General features: G+C 39.2%; 1 protein-coding gene across 4 annotated transcripts in view; it reads left to right on the top strand.

Moving 5' to 3' along the window:
* Positions 1-12,605, top strand: part of SEC24C (SEC24 homolog C, COPII coat complex component) — a 30,869-nt gene extending 18,264 nt beyond the window's left edge. For all 4 annotated transcript variants that reach the window (XM_026851276.1, XM_026851275.1, XM_026851274.1 and 1 more), the window contains 14 exons: positions 827-942; positions 2,223-2,347; positions 2,618-2,809; positions 3,736-3,829; positions 5,001-5,117; positions 5,524-5,694; positions 6,066-6,162; positions 6,430-6,575; positions 7,045-7,183; positions 7,990-8,108; positions 8,488-8,667; positions 9,338-9,529; positions 9,954-10,043; positions 10,477-12,605. In XM_026851276.1, the coding sequence (XP_026707077.1) occupies positions 827-942; positions 2,223-2,347; positions 2,618-2,809; positions 3,736-3,829; positions 5,001-5,117; positions 5,524-5,694; positions 6,066-6,162; positions 6,430-6,575; positions 7,045-7,183; positions 7,990-8,108; positions 8,488-8,667; positions 9,338-9,529; positions 9,954-10,043; positions 10,477-10,617 (1,919 nt within the window). In that variant the 3' untranslated portion in view covers positions 10,618-12,605. The remainder of the gene's footprint in view (positions 1-826; positions 943-2,222; positions 2,348-2,617; positions 2,810-3,735; positions 3,830-5,000; positions 5,118-5,523; positions 5,695-6,065; positions 6,163-6,429; positions 6,576-7,044; positions 7,184-7,989; positions 8,109-8,487; positions 8,668-9,337; positions 9,530-9,953; positions 10,044-10,476) is intronic.
* The last annotated feature ends 1,460 nt before the right edge of the window (positions 12,606-14,065 follow it).

Below are 14,065 nucleotides of genomic sequence, written 5' to 3'. Positions count from 1 at the left end.
TCCGTGGAGCTATATAGGCAGCTATAGCTGGAATATATTTTGTCACTCTAGAAATTCTGCAGGAGGGATTCTGTCATGGTAGTTCTTGGGCCACAAGTTTAATTCTTTGTTTCTGCAGCTGACTTTTGTAGGCAAAAACTTAGCTTAACTCTTGTTTTACTTTCTTATTCCTGGTACCAGCACAGAAGTACTGGGTGCTGGGCATGTGGTTACTAACTCCTTCTTAATGCTTTACAATCCACTGAAATAAGTACCCTGTCTATTCTGACAAAAGGATTATGTCAGTCTCTGCACCCGAGTGCCTAGAAAGCTTTACTCTTGTGCAGCATGGAAGGGGAAGGAAAAAGCTAACTCATATAGCAAAATAAGGAACTCAATCTTTTAGTAAGCCTGAATTGAGTCAGTAATGTTATAGCCTGTAGTTTACCTCAAGCTCTGTTGTAAGTCATTTGTTACTACTTATACAAGATTGTTGTAGTTTTCCTTTGGACTAAATCCTTCAGAAGAATCCTAAGAGCGTGTTGTAGTGACACTTCTGTATGAAACATAAAATGAGAACATAAAGACTGTTCAAGAAAAATACAGTAGTCACTATACAGTGTGCCACCTGGTGTATAAAACAAGCTGGAAGCAGTTTGTCTGTAGTTTTTGGCTTTAATGGTGCTTTTAAATGGCATTAATATTTTTAGTAATACTTGCATGCTAGCACAGTCCTAGCCAGCTTTATCCTAGAGTTTTATTTGAAACAATTGTTGTCATGTTAGTGCTCTAGTCACATTGTTTATCATGAATGTGTCACTGAACTTAACGATTTTTCCTTTCCCAGTGCCACCTCACTACTTCCAGCATTTGGATCATACTGGAAAGCGAGTAGACTTCTATGACCGACCTGAGTTATCACTGGGGTCCTACGAGTTTCTAGCAACAGTTGACTATTGCAAGGTACAGTAGTATGTGTTTATTACTGTATTTTGTTTTACTTTTAAATAAAAAGCCTATTTTCCTAAAAGTAAGAATTAAGTGAATTGTCTCAGGCTGCTTTCTACCTGGCAGAGATAATTAACAGCATTAATCCAACCCTCTTCATTGTGCAAAATAATGTGCTTGTCTGCTTACTTCCAAAAGTAGAGGAAGTCTTGATCACACATGACATAGTATAATTTTATTATAGCTGCCTCTGTCATTTTCTTCTGGAGCTATATAAGCAGCTATAGGTGCTGTTACCCTAGCAATTCTGCAGGAGGGACTCTTGCAGTAGTCCTTGGGGCAGGAAGAGAATCTAGGAGAGATTCAAGAAAAGTACAGTTGTAACTATGCAATGTGCCACCTGTTGCCTAAGACAGACTCTACCTATTGAACTTAAATTCCAAATAGAGCCATAGTGGTTAAAACCGCAAGAATCACATAGGAATACATATTGTCAGCTGGTTCACTTTTAAAGCTGGTTCACTTTTAAAGATTTAAATAATAATGAACTTCTAAGGAATAGGAAAAGTATGTGCAAAGTGTTTATTAAAGCAACTTGTATCTGCTATAATAAATGCTGGGAAAATAGACGTCCAAATCTTTCAACTATATACTGGCTACCTTCTGATGCCTTGGTTTTACTTCGGGTTAAGGGAAGAAACAATTATCTTGCTTCTAACAGTGTAATAAGCGTGTTTAATACAAACAAGATGTGATCTTCCCAGCTTTTTTGAAAGTTCTTCTGTTTTGCTTTTGTTCTGTGTGCTCCTTCCAGTATGACTTCAGAGAACTGTTGACTGAAACAAGTTTTTCTTTCCCAATGCAAACCTGGTATTTTAAATAGAAGGGAAAGGTTGCAGTTCTGAAGAGAGGAAAATCTTTTGCTTCATATTGATGAAATCGCCTGTAACAAGTCTGGTTAGATTCCAAAGTCATGAAAACTGGCAGGAAACTTCCCTGCCTACTTTCCCTATCTGGTCTAGTCATGTAAATGGATGATTTAGTTCTAACTAGCCTGTTGTTCACTGAGCAATGGCAAAATCAGACTAGGTCATAATAACAGTCCATTTCAAGCACAGTGCACTTACATGTCTGTTACTTGGGCAGGAAGAATCATCTGAAGAAACAGCTACTGCTCATGAGTAGAAAAGTACACGAAAGCTGTTCGTTTTGACCAGCACTTATCTGTCCGCATTACAGAGCTGTTGTGGGCTGCATACATGGCTGTAATGTGACTTCTTCCCTCTCTTCCACAGAATAACAAGTTTCCCAGTCCACCTGCTTTCATTTTCATGATTGATGTGTCTTACAATGCTGTGAAAAGTGGGTTAGTGAGGCTAATATGTGAAGAATTAAAATCACTCCTAGATTACCTGCCCAGGTAGGTATATTGTGTACTACAGTAGCTAATCAAAATGAGGTAGACTCCCTTTTTCCCTTTAAAAAAAGCTACCAACAAAAAAAAAATAAATATAATCCTAACAAGCTTTTCTTCAGAAAAAAAAGGCCAAGCAGAACATCTTTCTGGATACCTTTCTAGGTGAAAAGAAATTTTCCTTCCTTTCATTTTTCCCTTATCCCGTACTGTGTTGGATTCTGTGTCGTGATTTCACTGTCTACTTAGATGTGAAGGCAAGTGTGTCTCTTACAGGGAAGGCAACATGGAGGAATCAGCCATTCGAGTAGGCTTTGTCACCTACAACAAAGTGTTACATTTCTATAACGTGAAGAGCTCACTGGCACAGCCACAAATGATGGTTGTCTCAGATGTGGCAGATATGTTTGTGCCACTCCTTGATGGTTTTCTGGTGAATGTGAATGAGTCCAGGACAGTTATTGCCAGGTAATAGAAACTGATATACAATGTGTGTAGTAAACTTCTTGTTTGGTAGATTCAAGTGTTGCATGCTTATTTGTCATGTTATTCACCTAGAAGTCACTCCATGTATATTAACTTCCTATACTCCTTGAGATTAAGCTGGTAAAGTAGGATGGGAAAATTCATGGAGTAAGGTTGTATTTGTCTTGTAGTCCAGTAAAGGGATTTAGTGCAGAAGGGCATTTCTGAGAAAAAACAAAACACAACTATAGAATGATGCAGAGTGAAATTCATAATACTGAATCACTGTCATTAGGGCAATTGCCTTAAATAACTGTAAACTGAGACAACAGTGGTGTCTAATTTTGGTTCTGTGGAGAAAACTGAATGAGTGAGATAGAGAAGATAAAATCTAGAAGGAAATAAAAAGAAATAAGCAAAGTTTTCACAAGCTATTTAACATGATAATTGAACTGTATTTAAACTATAGTCTGTAGCTAGCTAAATCTTGGGAACTAGACCTGGCACTGCATGCTTTTAAAGAAAATCTCTAGCTTGTTCTGTAGGGCATTAACAAGCATAAATACAGAACTGTGGATTAAACCTGTTAATCTTTGAATACAGGGTGCTTGGCAAACAGAGGCCAAATGTCACTAGTCTTTCCTAAGAATTTACTTATCAAAATATATTGGAATACATTAAAAGAGCATCAGCTGAGGCTATACAGCAAGCACTGAGCATATGGATGAGAGAAGCCAATGAAGAATGACAAAGAGTCATTTATTTCATAGATAAATGAGATTCCAAATACTATAAAAAATACGCAAATATTATAGACACGTTGGGAACTTGTTAACACCACCTCAGTCTCATAGATCATCAACTGCAATTTTGTGGCTTTTCCAGTTAAATGGAATCTTGAATTCCTTCTTTTTCTTGTTCTTTACTAGTTTGCTGGATCAGATTCCAGAAATGTTTGCAGACACAAGAGAAACAGAAACTGTTTTTGCACCTGTGATTCAAGCAGGACTGGAGGCGCTGAAGGTTAGTAAATGCATTGTCCTAGTAAGTTGTTTTCAGTCTGAGTAGTTTGATGTTTATATTCTGCCAGCACACACTAAGACAATTCTAAAGCTTTTTGTAAATCCCCTTGGGGTAGATGTGCTATATGTAGGGAGTATTTGGCTTATTCTTCAAGTGCATGTACCTCTGGTTCTGTGTAGCTAGCTATCTGTTCCCTACCTGTTTGGGAATTTTTTTAATAATTTTTGCTCAAAGAATGGGGCTTACTCTGTTACCTGGCTGGTACATTTTATAGAACCTGCAAAAATAAAGACCCTCCAACATTAAAACCAAGTGCTGAAGTCTGTCATGTCTCATTGATGAGTTCTGTAACATGGTGTCTTTCTAATCCTGTGCTTGAAGCACTGGTATAATCTTAAATAAAAGGAGAGAATGTAGTGTATTGAAGTTGACTGCAACAATGTGCTAACCAAGTAAACCTTTCCTGAAGTTCTTCCATTCCAGTACTTCATCCAGATCATTACATGCATGTTCTAACTCGGACTTGTATGTACTGATTGAATTGATGGCCTGTATGATTCCATCCAAAACTGTTCCTATAGCTTTATTTCTCTGTCATGTGAGTCCTTAAAAGTCTCTCTTAAAACTCAGTTTTCATGGCAATTGTCCAGTCAAGAAGTAATATAAATTACGAGTTGATTGTTTACATACAGTATTTGTCAGAGAAGATAATCTACTAAACATTGGCTAGTGTTGACATAGGTTATTGATTTAAAATTAATGATCTGTTGAAGCTCAGATTACAAAATCCTTTGCCATTTCTGTGACACTTTTCCACAAACTTGGTAGCTGCAAATCAGAGAAGAAAGTAATCTAACACTGTAGCACAAAACTTCTTGTAGCCAAGTCCTTCTTACTGTCTCCGTGGAGCCAGTCCTTTGCTCCCTGCCGTGGAACTAGCACAGGTCCAGTAGAACTGAAACATGCTGTTCTGTAGCTGATCAGTAAGCTGTGCTCCCTGAGATGAATACCACTGAAGTAACCAAGTCATCACTGAGCCTGTGTGTCTGATAGAGAGCCTTCCTAACATGAAGTGACGTAATGCAGATGCTTGAATGCTTGTTCTTAAATAACGGTTTCCTTTACAATTTTTATAAATGTTTCTAACCTGCTCTATTGCACTTTCCTGCAGGCAGCTGAGTGTGCTGGCAAGCTCTTCGTTTTCCACACCTCTCTGCCCATCGCAGAGGCTCCAGGGAAGTTAAAGAACAGGGATGATAAGAAACTTATCAACACAGATAAGGAGAAGGTAATAATGACTTGTGTGTTGTGTACATAACAAGTCTATATTATACTCTTTATGGGATAAAGTAACTCAAGCAACAGTAAAGAAATTACAAGGGTAGCACATAATGTAACCATACCAGCTAATGTATATTCTGGTATGAGAATAGGAAGAGATAGATCTGTATTCTTATACAGGATAAAACACCATAGTTGGGTTAAAGTAAGTGTGCTGAACTTACAATTAATGCAAGATGCATAACAATTTTCATAATATTCAACAGTTCTTCAAAGGCAACATCAGGAAGAATTAATATGATCCTAATCTCCCTGAACAGAGACTTAAAAGTCTAGTGACTGGGATTGTAAATTGGATCTGTTTCCTTTTCTTACTGCAAACTTCTGATCTCATCTCTGACTTCCTTTCTTAGACTTTGTTTCAACCACAGACAAGCTTTTACAACAACTTGGCCAAGGACTGTGTGGCCCAGGGCTGCTGTGTGGATCTGTTCCTGTTTCCAAACCAGTATTTGGATGTGGCAACACTAGGTGTAGTAACTTACCAGACAGGAGGCTCCATTTATAAGTATGCGTATTTCCAGGTATGAGTGATGCTGACTCAGACTGGTATTTGATCTAAGTAAGAACTGTTGTTTAGTTAAGAGTTCTTTTTCATAGCATAAACCATAGTGAACAAGTACTTCTTTGGAAGTAAATTTCTACTTAAAGATTTTTCACCAAAATTATTTTGTTAGCTTTATGTCTTTGTACAAAACATCTCTATCAATAATAAAAACAACAGCAAGAAAAGTGATGCTTGTTACCTTTTAGCACAATATTTTATTAGCAGGGCACTGGCTGATTTTTAGAGTAAGACTGCAGGAGGTAGTGTCTGTTTTTAAATTACGTTCTGGTTTATGGAGCAATTCTGATTTATGAAAGTATGAAACTGGAACTATTGTTTGTGTTCTAGCTGGAGATGGACCAGGATAGGTTCCTGAATGACTTGAGAAGAGATGTTCAGAAAGAAGTGGGATTTGATGCTGTAATGAGAGTACGCACAAGCACAGGTGGGTGTTAGCATGAATGAGTCTTAATAAATTGACCACTTCTAGTATGTCATATGGGAAGTAACATATTTTTCCCTAATTTAAAACATTTTGAGACTAGGCTATGCAAAGAGCTCTGCTAAAACTTTGAGATTCTAAGACTTTTGTTGAGACTGAGTAAAGATGACTGCAGAAATCTGTCAAGGTAATTTAAGATTTGCAGGACACCAAAGGTTGTCTTGTTATTCTGTTGGAAAGTGTTCATGTTGGGGTTTTTTTCTTTTTTAGGCATTCGAGCCACTGACTTTTTTGGAGCTTTCTATATGAGCAACACAACTGATGTAGAGATGGCAGGTTTGGACTGTAATAAAACAATCACAGTGGAATTCAAGCACGATGACAAACTGAGTGAAGACAGTGGTGCCCTCCTTCAGGTGAGGGGGGGAAACTTTCTAGGAGAAAAGTGAGTTGACAAGGTGTCAACAACACTGTGTCAAGGCAGAACCAAATCTCAAGTGGGGAGAGTGCCCATTGCAGAAGAGGATGAGATTGCTCTGAACTGAGTTGTTAGATATTCCTTGAGGAACTGTTCATTCGTTCTTTCTTCCTGCCCTTTACTGTACCCTTAACTAGTTTTCAAGGTGACCTAGACTGCTTCAGACTACTTCAATCTATTTTCCAAGACCAGTTCCCTTAATAGAAACTGCTAACGTTGCTGCTTGTTACTTTTCATTGACACTGATTCTTAGCATGTGCTTTTACCTTATTATGCAAGACTTATACAGAATTATCTTATTTATTTAGGCATCTGAGTCCTAGTTTTCAATGAAGTATATTCAGACCCTTTCCTTCTTATTGTAGCAGGACCTCATTTTTCTATATCCTGACATTTGTCTCCTACAGTGTGCTCTGTTATATACAAGTTGCACAGGACAGCGACGCCTTCGCATTCACAACCTCTCCTTAAACTGTTGCACGCAGCTTGCTGACCTCTATCGAAACTGTGAGACAGACACGCTCATCAATTACTTGGCTAAATATGGTAAGGGTGAATATGATAACAATAATTGCAACCTTTAACTGCTATTAAAATGCCCATTGTCATCCAGTGACACCTGTTTATTCTCTTTGCATCAAATCCATCAGATGGCAATCCCAATACTTCAGTCACTTATGGGAAAGAGCATAAAGCTGTGGTGACAGTATTGTTAAGATGAGAGGTGCAGATACAAGGATATAGGCTTATCCTCCATGCAAATTCTTGTCTCTTTTAATAGAAGTTTGTCTTGACAACTGTCTCAATTCATCTTTGTATTTATTTTTGCACTGTTTTAGTTTGTTCTTTAACTGTTCCAGAACTTTACTCTGGGAATAGGAAATGGTGGCCTTTGCTCATAGATCTGAGTTAAATATCATAAATTATACCCTATTTACCTTTTTTAGTTTGCAGCAAAAGTCTACGAATCCAGCAGAGATTTAGAGTTGTGTATGTTTATTGCCACTAAAATGTAAGAAAATCAATTCATTTTCAGGCTATCAAAGAAAGATTGACAGGCATAAAAGGAGTTTTTTATAATACCCCATACTTTCAGGTATGACTAAGTGTACTTTAAAGTACATGGGAGATAAACAGATGAAGAATGTGTAATAAAATGGAGTAAATGAGCTTTTACAGATCTGCTGTAGGAATGTATCATTTCTTTCCCAAAAGTCTGAAGGGGAAGGGGGGAAAAAAGACTTTGTAAACAATAGTTGTTTAGCTTTACTTTGTGGAAGTAGAATTGGGTTTTTTTACTGTTCATTAGCAATCACTTGATAGCTATTCGTCCATTTCCTCTTTTTGTGCAGCATATCGTGGAGTTCTGAGTAGTCCAGTAAAGACTGTACGAGATGCACTGATCAACCAGTGTGCCCAGATCCTAGCTTGCTATCGAAAGAACTGTGCTAGTCCCTCTTCTGCTGGCCAGGTAAACTCCGATGCTTTCACTTGAATCACAGGCTTGGGTATTAAAAGGTGATGAGAGTTTCTTCCTACTTAACCTACTCAAAAGTCAATTGCTCTGCTCAGCAAAAATTTGCAGAGAAGACTCAAGGAATTAGAGAGACTGTAAGTAAAACTATAGCTGAGAATGGCTTGTTGGACACCTGTCTGAAGCCTGGGAAACACTGCCTGCTCCAGGGAAAAGTTTTATGTTACTTTTGCAAGTATGATGATATAATTAGACTATCAGCTTTGACTTCTCACAGCTGCACCACACTTTATTGGTTCATGCAAGATTTGTTTTGTCAAACATAAGTTTACTCAGCAAGACAGCTGACCCACTTCTGTCTACTTGTGACTTATAGCTGATCCTCCCTGAATGCATGAAGCTGCTTCCTGTGTACTTGAATTGTGTGTTGAAGAGCGACGTCCTTCAGCCTGGTCCGGAGGTCACAACGGATGACCGTGCCTACATTCGTCAGTTAGTCACATCCATGGATGTGGCAGAAACAAATGTTTTCTTCTATCCCCGGCTTTTGCCCCTCGTGAGTAATTCAAGATATTCTTACCACTTGAGACTTGCTGTTGTCTTGACTCGTCATAAGGACTGGCATTTATGTTTTAGCAAGGGAAAGTGATTTGAGAAGGATTTGGGATCTGCCATCTGTTAGGACACTTCACTTTAATTCCACTCTGTGATAGATGCATTACTGGTCATCTGAATTTGTTGGGGGATTTTTTTCCTGAGCTGTGAGCATATGACTAGTAGCAGAAAAGATACTTTCAACACTTTCATAGTCTTTTAAAAGTCCTAAAGCTTCTTGTAACTTTATGTAGTAATTTTCATCATTGCAGGGCAACTCCACATCCTATTCTGACTTTTCAGTACTGTAGTTGCTGGAATAATACTAACAGCTAATTACATTCCTACTCCAGGAGGCAATATTGGAACTACAGAGTTGACAGAAGCTTTATGTTCTCTTTCGCCAGCCAAGAGTCTCTGACCTGCTTCTGTGTCACGTTCAGTAAGAAGACTAAGCTAAGGAAGATGATACTTCAGTCACAGTTATTGCAGTCTTACAAGTCCTAGAAATGTAAAAGCTGTTGGGGTCTTAGTGGCAGAAATTTTCAGGACTTCATAAGATGTTCTTGTTTTATAACCTTGACTTGATTTTGTTGTTTTTGTTTTTTTTTTTTTATTTTGCTCTAAAACAGACCAAAGCAGATGTTGACAGTGACTCCTTGCCAGCAGCAATCCGGAACTCAGAGGAACGTCTCTCCAAGGGCGATATATACCTGCTGGAAAATGGACTGAACATCTTTGTGTGGGTGGGAGTCAATGTGCAGCAAGGCCTGATCCAGAACCTCTTTGGAGTATCATCTTTCAGTCAGATTAGCAACACTTTGGTGAGCTAGATGGCAGTGTGGGAGCTAGTGTCTGTGATAGTCACCCAAAATTTTAAACAATGAGAAAACAAGTTTAGAATGTAGTGCTAAATTTTTCATACTAGGAACAAGAGAAGCACGGGTGTGTAAAACTAGTGGAAATGTCCCTAGTCTGGGCATGTCAGGCATGCTTTTGCACAGCTTTGTTTGACAAGTCACATCTCTACTGACAGTGTGGAGAACAGTTGATATGTAAATGAAACAAATAATTGACCTTTAATTCTGATACCATGTTATATTCTCTTTAACTAGTTGAGGTCAAAGGGATTGTATGTTAGTAGAGGTAGAGATATCTCTACCCTTATGTAATATGATAGAACTGCTGAGTTTTGTTTAACGTTGCGCTACTTTGCGTAACTAATGGATTGGATGTCTTCCGTTCCAGAGTACCCTGCCTGTCTTGGAAAACCCCTTTTCAAAGAAAGTACGATCTATTGTTGACATGCTTCAAGTGCAGAGATCCCGCTACATGAAGGTAAAAATGTTGTCCCCATTCACAGCCTTAAATCCCCTTTTCTAACAGAGTGGGTGATGCCTGGTAATGCTGCAGTGCTGAACTTATTCTTCCTGATCTCATAAATGTGATTCAAACATAAAGTTTTCAAGGACCTGAAAAAGAAATTGTTACTAGTTTTGGAGTTCTGTGCTTGCCGTAGTTCTAAAACATTTTTTTTAGACCTGTTGTAATACTGCACAAACCATGTATATAGTATTTTCCTTCTGTTTAGAAAGGATTGAGACTTAATCCAGCTTAGTTAGAGAAGTCAATGCACATAAGCTATATATGTTGTGTTTCTGGTTACCTGTCTTTAGAGTTTTGATCTATTTAGCTTTTTCTTCTTTCTGCCAAGAACATTAATTCTGCTAACTACTCACTGTTGGTTTTGTTCTTGTTTTGTTTTTTGTAGTTAATAATTGTGAAGCAAGAAGATAAGCTGGAAATGCTGTTCAAACACTTTCTAGTGGAGGACAAGAGCCTGAGTGGGGGGGCTTCATATGTGGACTTCCTGTGTCACATGCACAAGGAGATTCGGCAGCTACTGAGCTAGATGAGGGAGTGGTGCTGGAACTCAGCAGTGACATTTCAGTCTCCACTAATGACCTGATCAGAAGGCTCAGCGCCCTCAAAAAGGACAACATAGAAATCTGTACAATTCCATAATTTTTAATACACATTGCATAAGCAGAAATCCTTTCAACCTCTCCCAGACCTGTATGAGAGATGAAAAATTTTCCTGGTGAGGGCTAAAAAAAAAAGGCCTTTGATACCAGGTCTTTTACTTGCATCTAAATTGTTTCCTGTGCTTGGCAGGAGTTCCCTCCACCCCACCCCATGCTCGCTAATCCTGTCGTAATGAATGTAGTTTTTTTCAGTTCACTGTACATGATTCAACATTGGGTGAAAAAGCGATAACTCTTCAAAACTTCTGGTAGTTGCTGTGTGTTTGTATGGGTGCGTGTGCATACTCCAAGTGGGAAGAGAACGCGCAGGTGGGGAGGACAAGAGGCAGGCCAGGTGATGGGAGCTGGAGCAGCCAAACATTATGTGTCTCCTCTTAAGAATGAAACATGACATTGCAGAGCACAGATGTATCATGGCTGTCTGAACCAGAAATTAATGAAAAAAAGAAAGTGAGTAGTAAGCCAGGAGGCAGCAGGGCAAATTTGTTTCCACAGTCTTCCCTGTACTATAAGTTGCTGTGCAGATCTGTAACGGAGTAAGTAATAGTTCAGTGAGCAAGAGTCAACCGCTGCTGAACACCGTAGGGGTAGAGACAGTGCTTCCTGTTGGCGTGTGTGGTGACTCCTTATCATTGCATGGCTCTGCAATGTCCTGCTCGATCCATGTTCCATGGCCTCCTCTGCAGAGCTTACCTGTCTATCCAGATGGTGGTGGGAGCAAAAGCCTCTTAACCTTAAGCAGAAAATACTTGTAACAAGATGATGTGAGGCTGTGTAGGAACTGATGATAAGGAAATGGCCATTTTCAACCATATTATTGTGAATCATAGCAAACAAGTGTGAATTTGATTTATACTGATGCAACTTTGAGACTGCTTTGTACCCTGGAATAAAAGGAAGGGGATAAAAAACAGATTTAGACTTTACTGTGGTAGGTATTGCAAGTACCTGATTTCAGTTATTGAAAACATCTGGGCCATAGTGAAGACTTTCATTACTGGATGTTTATACCCTCCCCCGTTCTACCTACTGATTAGCTTGCACAAAACTTTTTTATAAGCCTGTTTATTAAACTAAAATACCTCAGACAGATTAATCCATCCACTTTGGCCGCTCTGCTGCTCCATTCTGCAAGGGTGCATGAGAAGACTCCTGCAAAGAGGGAGTGAGTGAGTGTAAATCAAATTCAGAATTCTAAGGGCTTTGTTTATTCACTTTAGAAAGGGGGCTTGTATATTTTAGCTTGAACGCTTAACAAAGTGTTCTTACAATACCCAGGAGTTTAAGCTACCGCTAGCGCTAAAAGTGGAAGGAAGAATGTGGGTGGATTAGAGAAGATATTAACTGGGCTTGGTATTTCAGAGGAAAGTCCTTGTTAAGATCAGAAAAATATCTGGCTGTGGTTTTAGTTCCATATCCTGTAGCATGTATATAAATCCATTTTTCTTCTAATGCTGCTAGTTCGTCTTCCCTCCCATCACTACACAGAAAAAGGAGTATGAAAAGTGTAATGGAGAAACTCTTTCAAGATGTAGTTGACAGAACCTTCAGCGCTTTTGTATGAATGTGGCCGACTTTTTACTCCACATACTGCCTCCAACCAAAAATCTAGAGGATTTTTAATCAGAGGGGAAAAAGAACTTCCCAGGAATATAAGGCACAGCAACCCCAGACTTCCACAAATACTAATTTCTAGTATTAATATTGGGGGGTGTGGGGGTGGAAATGAAATCGTAAATGAACCTTTCATTTTCTTCACTTGTTTTTCCAATGCATCTTTTAATTTGTAAAGAAATAAAAATATATTAAGATGTATTTTATGTCATTGTTAGTAAATAAACACTGCTTATTTTTCCAAACCCTGTATTTTGCGGGAGGGAGGAAATGGGAATGGCTGAAGTCTAGCTGACTGATCCTTTATGGTCTAATCTTCTGCTGGCCAAGTTTTTTTTTTTTTTTTTTTTTCTTATTTACACTGAACAATAATAAGAACTTCAACAAGAATCAACAGACAGAAAGGTGCTATTTCATCTCAGTGTTTCTTTAACTTTCTGCCCCTTCTGAACTTTAATTTTGTAAAGATATATTCCTTTTCTCCAACACAGCTTGAGTAAGATTGGGGGTTGTTTTGGTCTTTGGAAGGTATTACCCTTACCTTGTAACAATGTTAACTTAAAGACTTAGGCAGTCTTAAATTTTTAAGAGAAAGAGAGCTCTTTCAGAGTCAAGATAAGGAAGCTGGGCGGGTTGGTTTTTGGGGGGATGCTAATTGCAAAAATAAAGTTCAGAGTGAACTGGTAGCGTAACTTGACTGTAGCCTAGAACGTTGTGTACAATTTGCTGATAACCCTACAACAGTCTGTGTGAAAGCACAAGATAATAATTGCTAAATTTCCAACAATACTTAGTTTGCTGCAGAACGTTTTTGAGATTACTCTCCTACAGAATGTACAGTATGTCCAGAATCTGCTACTGATACATTGTGATAATGATGTACATTGTACGTCAATTGTGTGAAGTAAATTGTGCTTGCGAGCATTTTTTGTGGCAGCACTCCTTATGATGCATGTGGAAACAGCCTTGCAGAGCCCATGTTTGTGTTCTGGTGGGATGAGAGGAGCCTGTGTGGATGGCATGAGGGTGGTTATCTTTCTGCCCTAACTGGTGTCAAGACCTAACTTTTCAAAGGAAAATAAGAAGATATCCATGTTTGAAGCTGTTCCTTAGATGGATCGAGAATACTTCTTTGCTGAATCCATTCTAATCATAAATATTGTGATTAAGTTATCTCTTAGGTTAAGGAATGAACTTGATGCTTTTAGCAATTGCGTAACTGAGTGGTAATTCTGGCATACTTCTGTTGGATTTTTACAGTGTAGCCCATACTCAGCTTTGCAGACACCTTTCCCCCTTCAGAATATTTTAACACCAAAGGAGTTATTCAAGGTTGGTACAGAAGAGCAGTTTCAAGATATTTTAAACACCACCCTTTCTGATACTAAAAGGCGTTTTCGGTTCCGTCCCTTGTTAATCGCGGCGTCTTTGCCCCATGTCGCCGCCTGCTCGGCAGAGGAACTCCCCTCTACAGCTGTCCCGCCGCGCTGTCGGTGCCGCTGATGCGGGGCCGTTAAGAGGCGAGGCCGGTTTACCCCAGCTTAAATTAAGACCGGGCAGAGGTTGCAGCGCTGCTGCGGCCGCCTTTATTGCGGTGGAAGAGAGGCGGGATCGCCGGCGGCTCGGCCCCGCTCTGCCGTGACTGAGCGCCGCCCGCCCGCGGGCGGGGCCCTTGCGGCCGCTTCCTGCGGCGGGCCCAGG

This window comes from Athene cunicularia (genome assembly GCF_003259725.1).
Source record: "Athene cunicularia isolate RWA chromosome 6 unlocalized genomic scaffold, athCun1 chr6_part1, whole genome shotgun sequence".
Taxonomy (NCBI): domain Eukaryota; kingdom Metazoa; phylum Chordata; class Aves; order Strigiformes; family Strigidae; genus Athene; species Athene cunicularia.
Note: the sequence above shows the minus strand (reverse complement) of the source record. Positions and strands in the feature narration are given on the sequence as shown.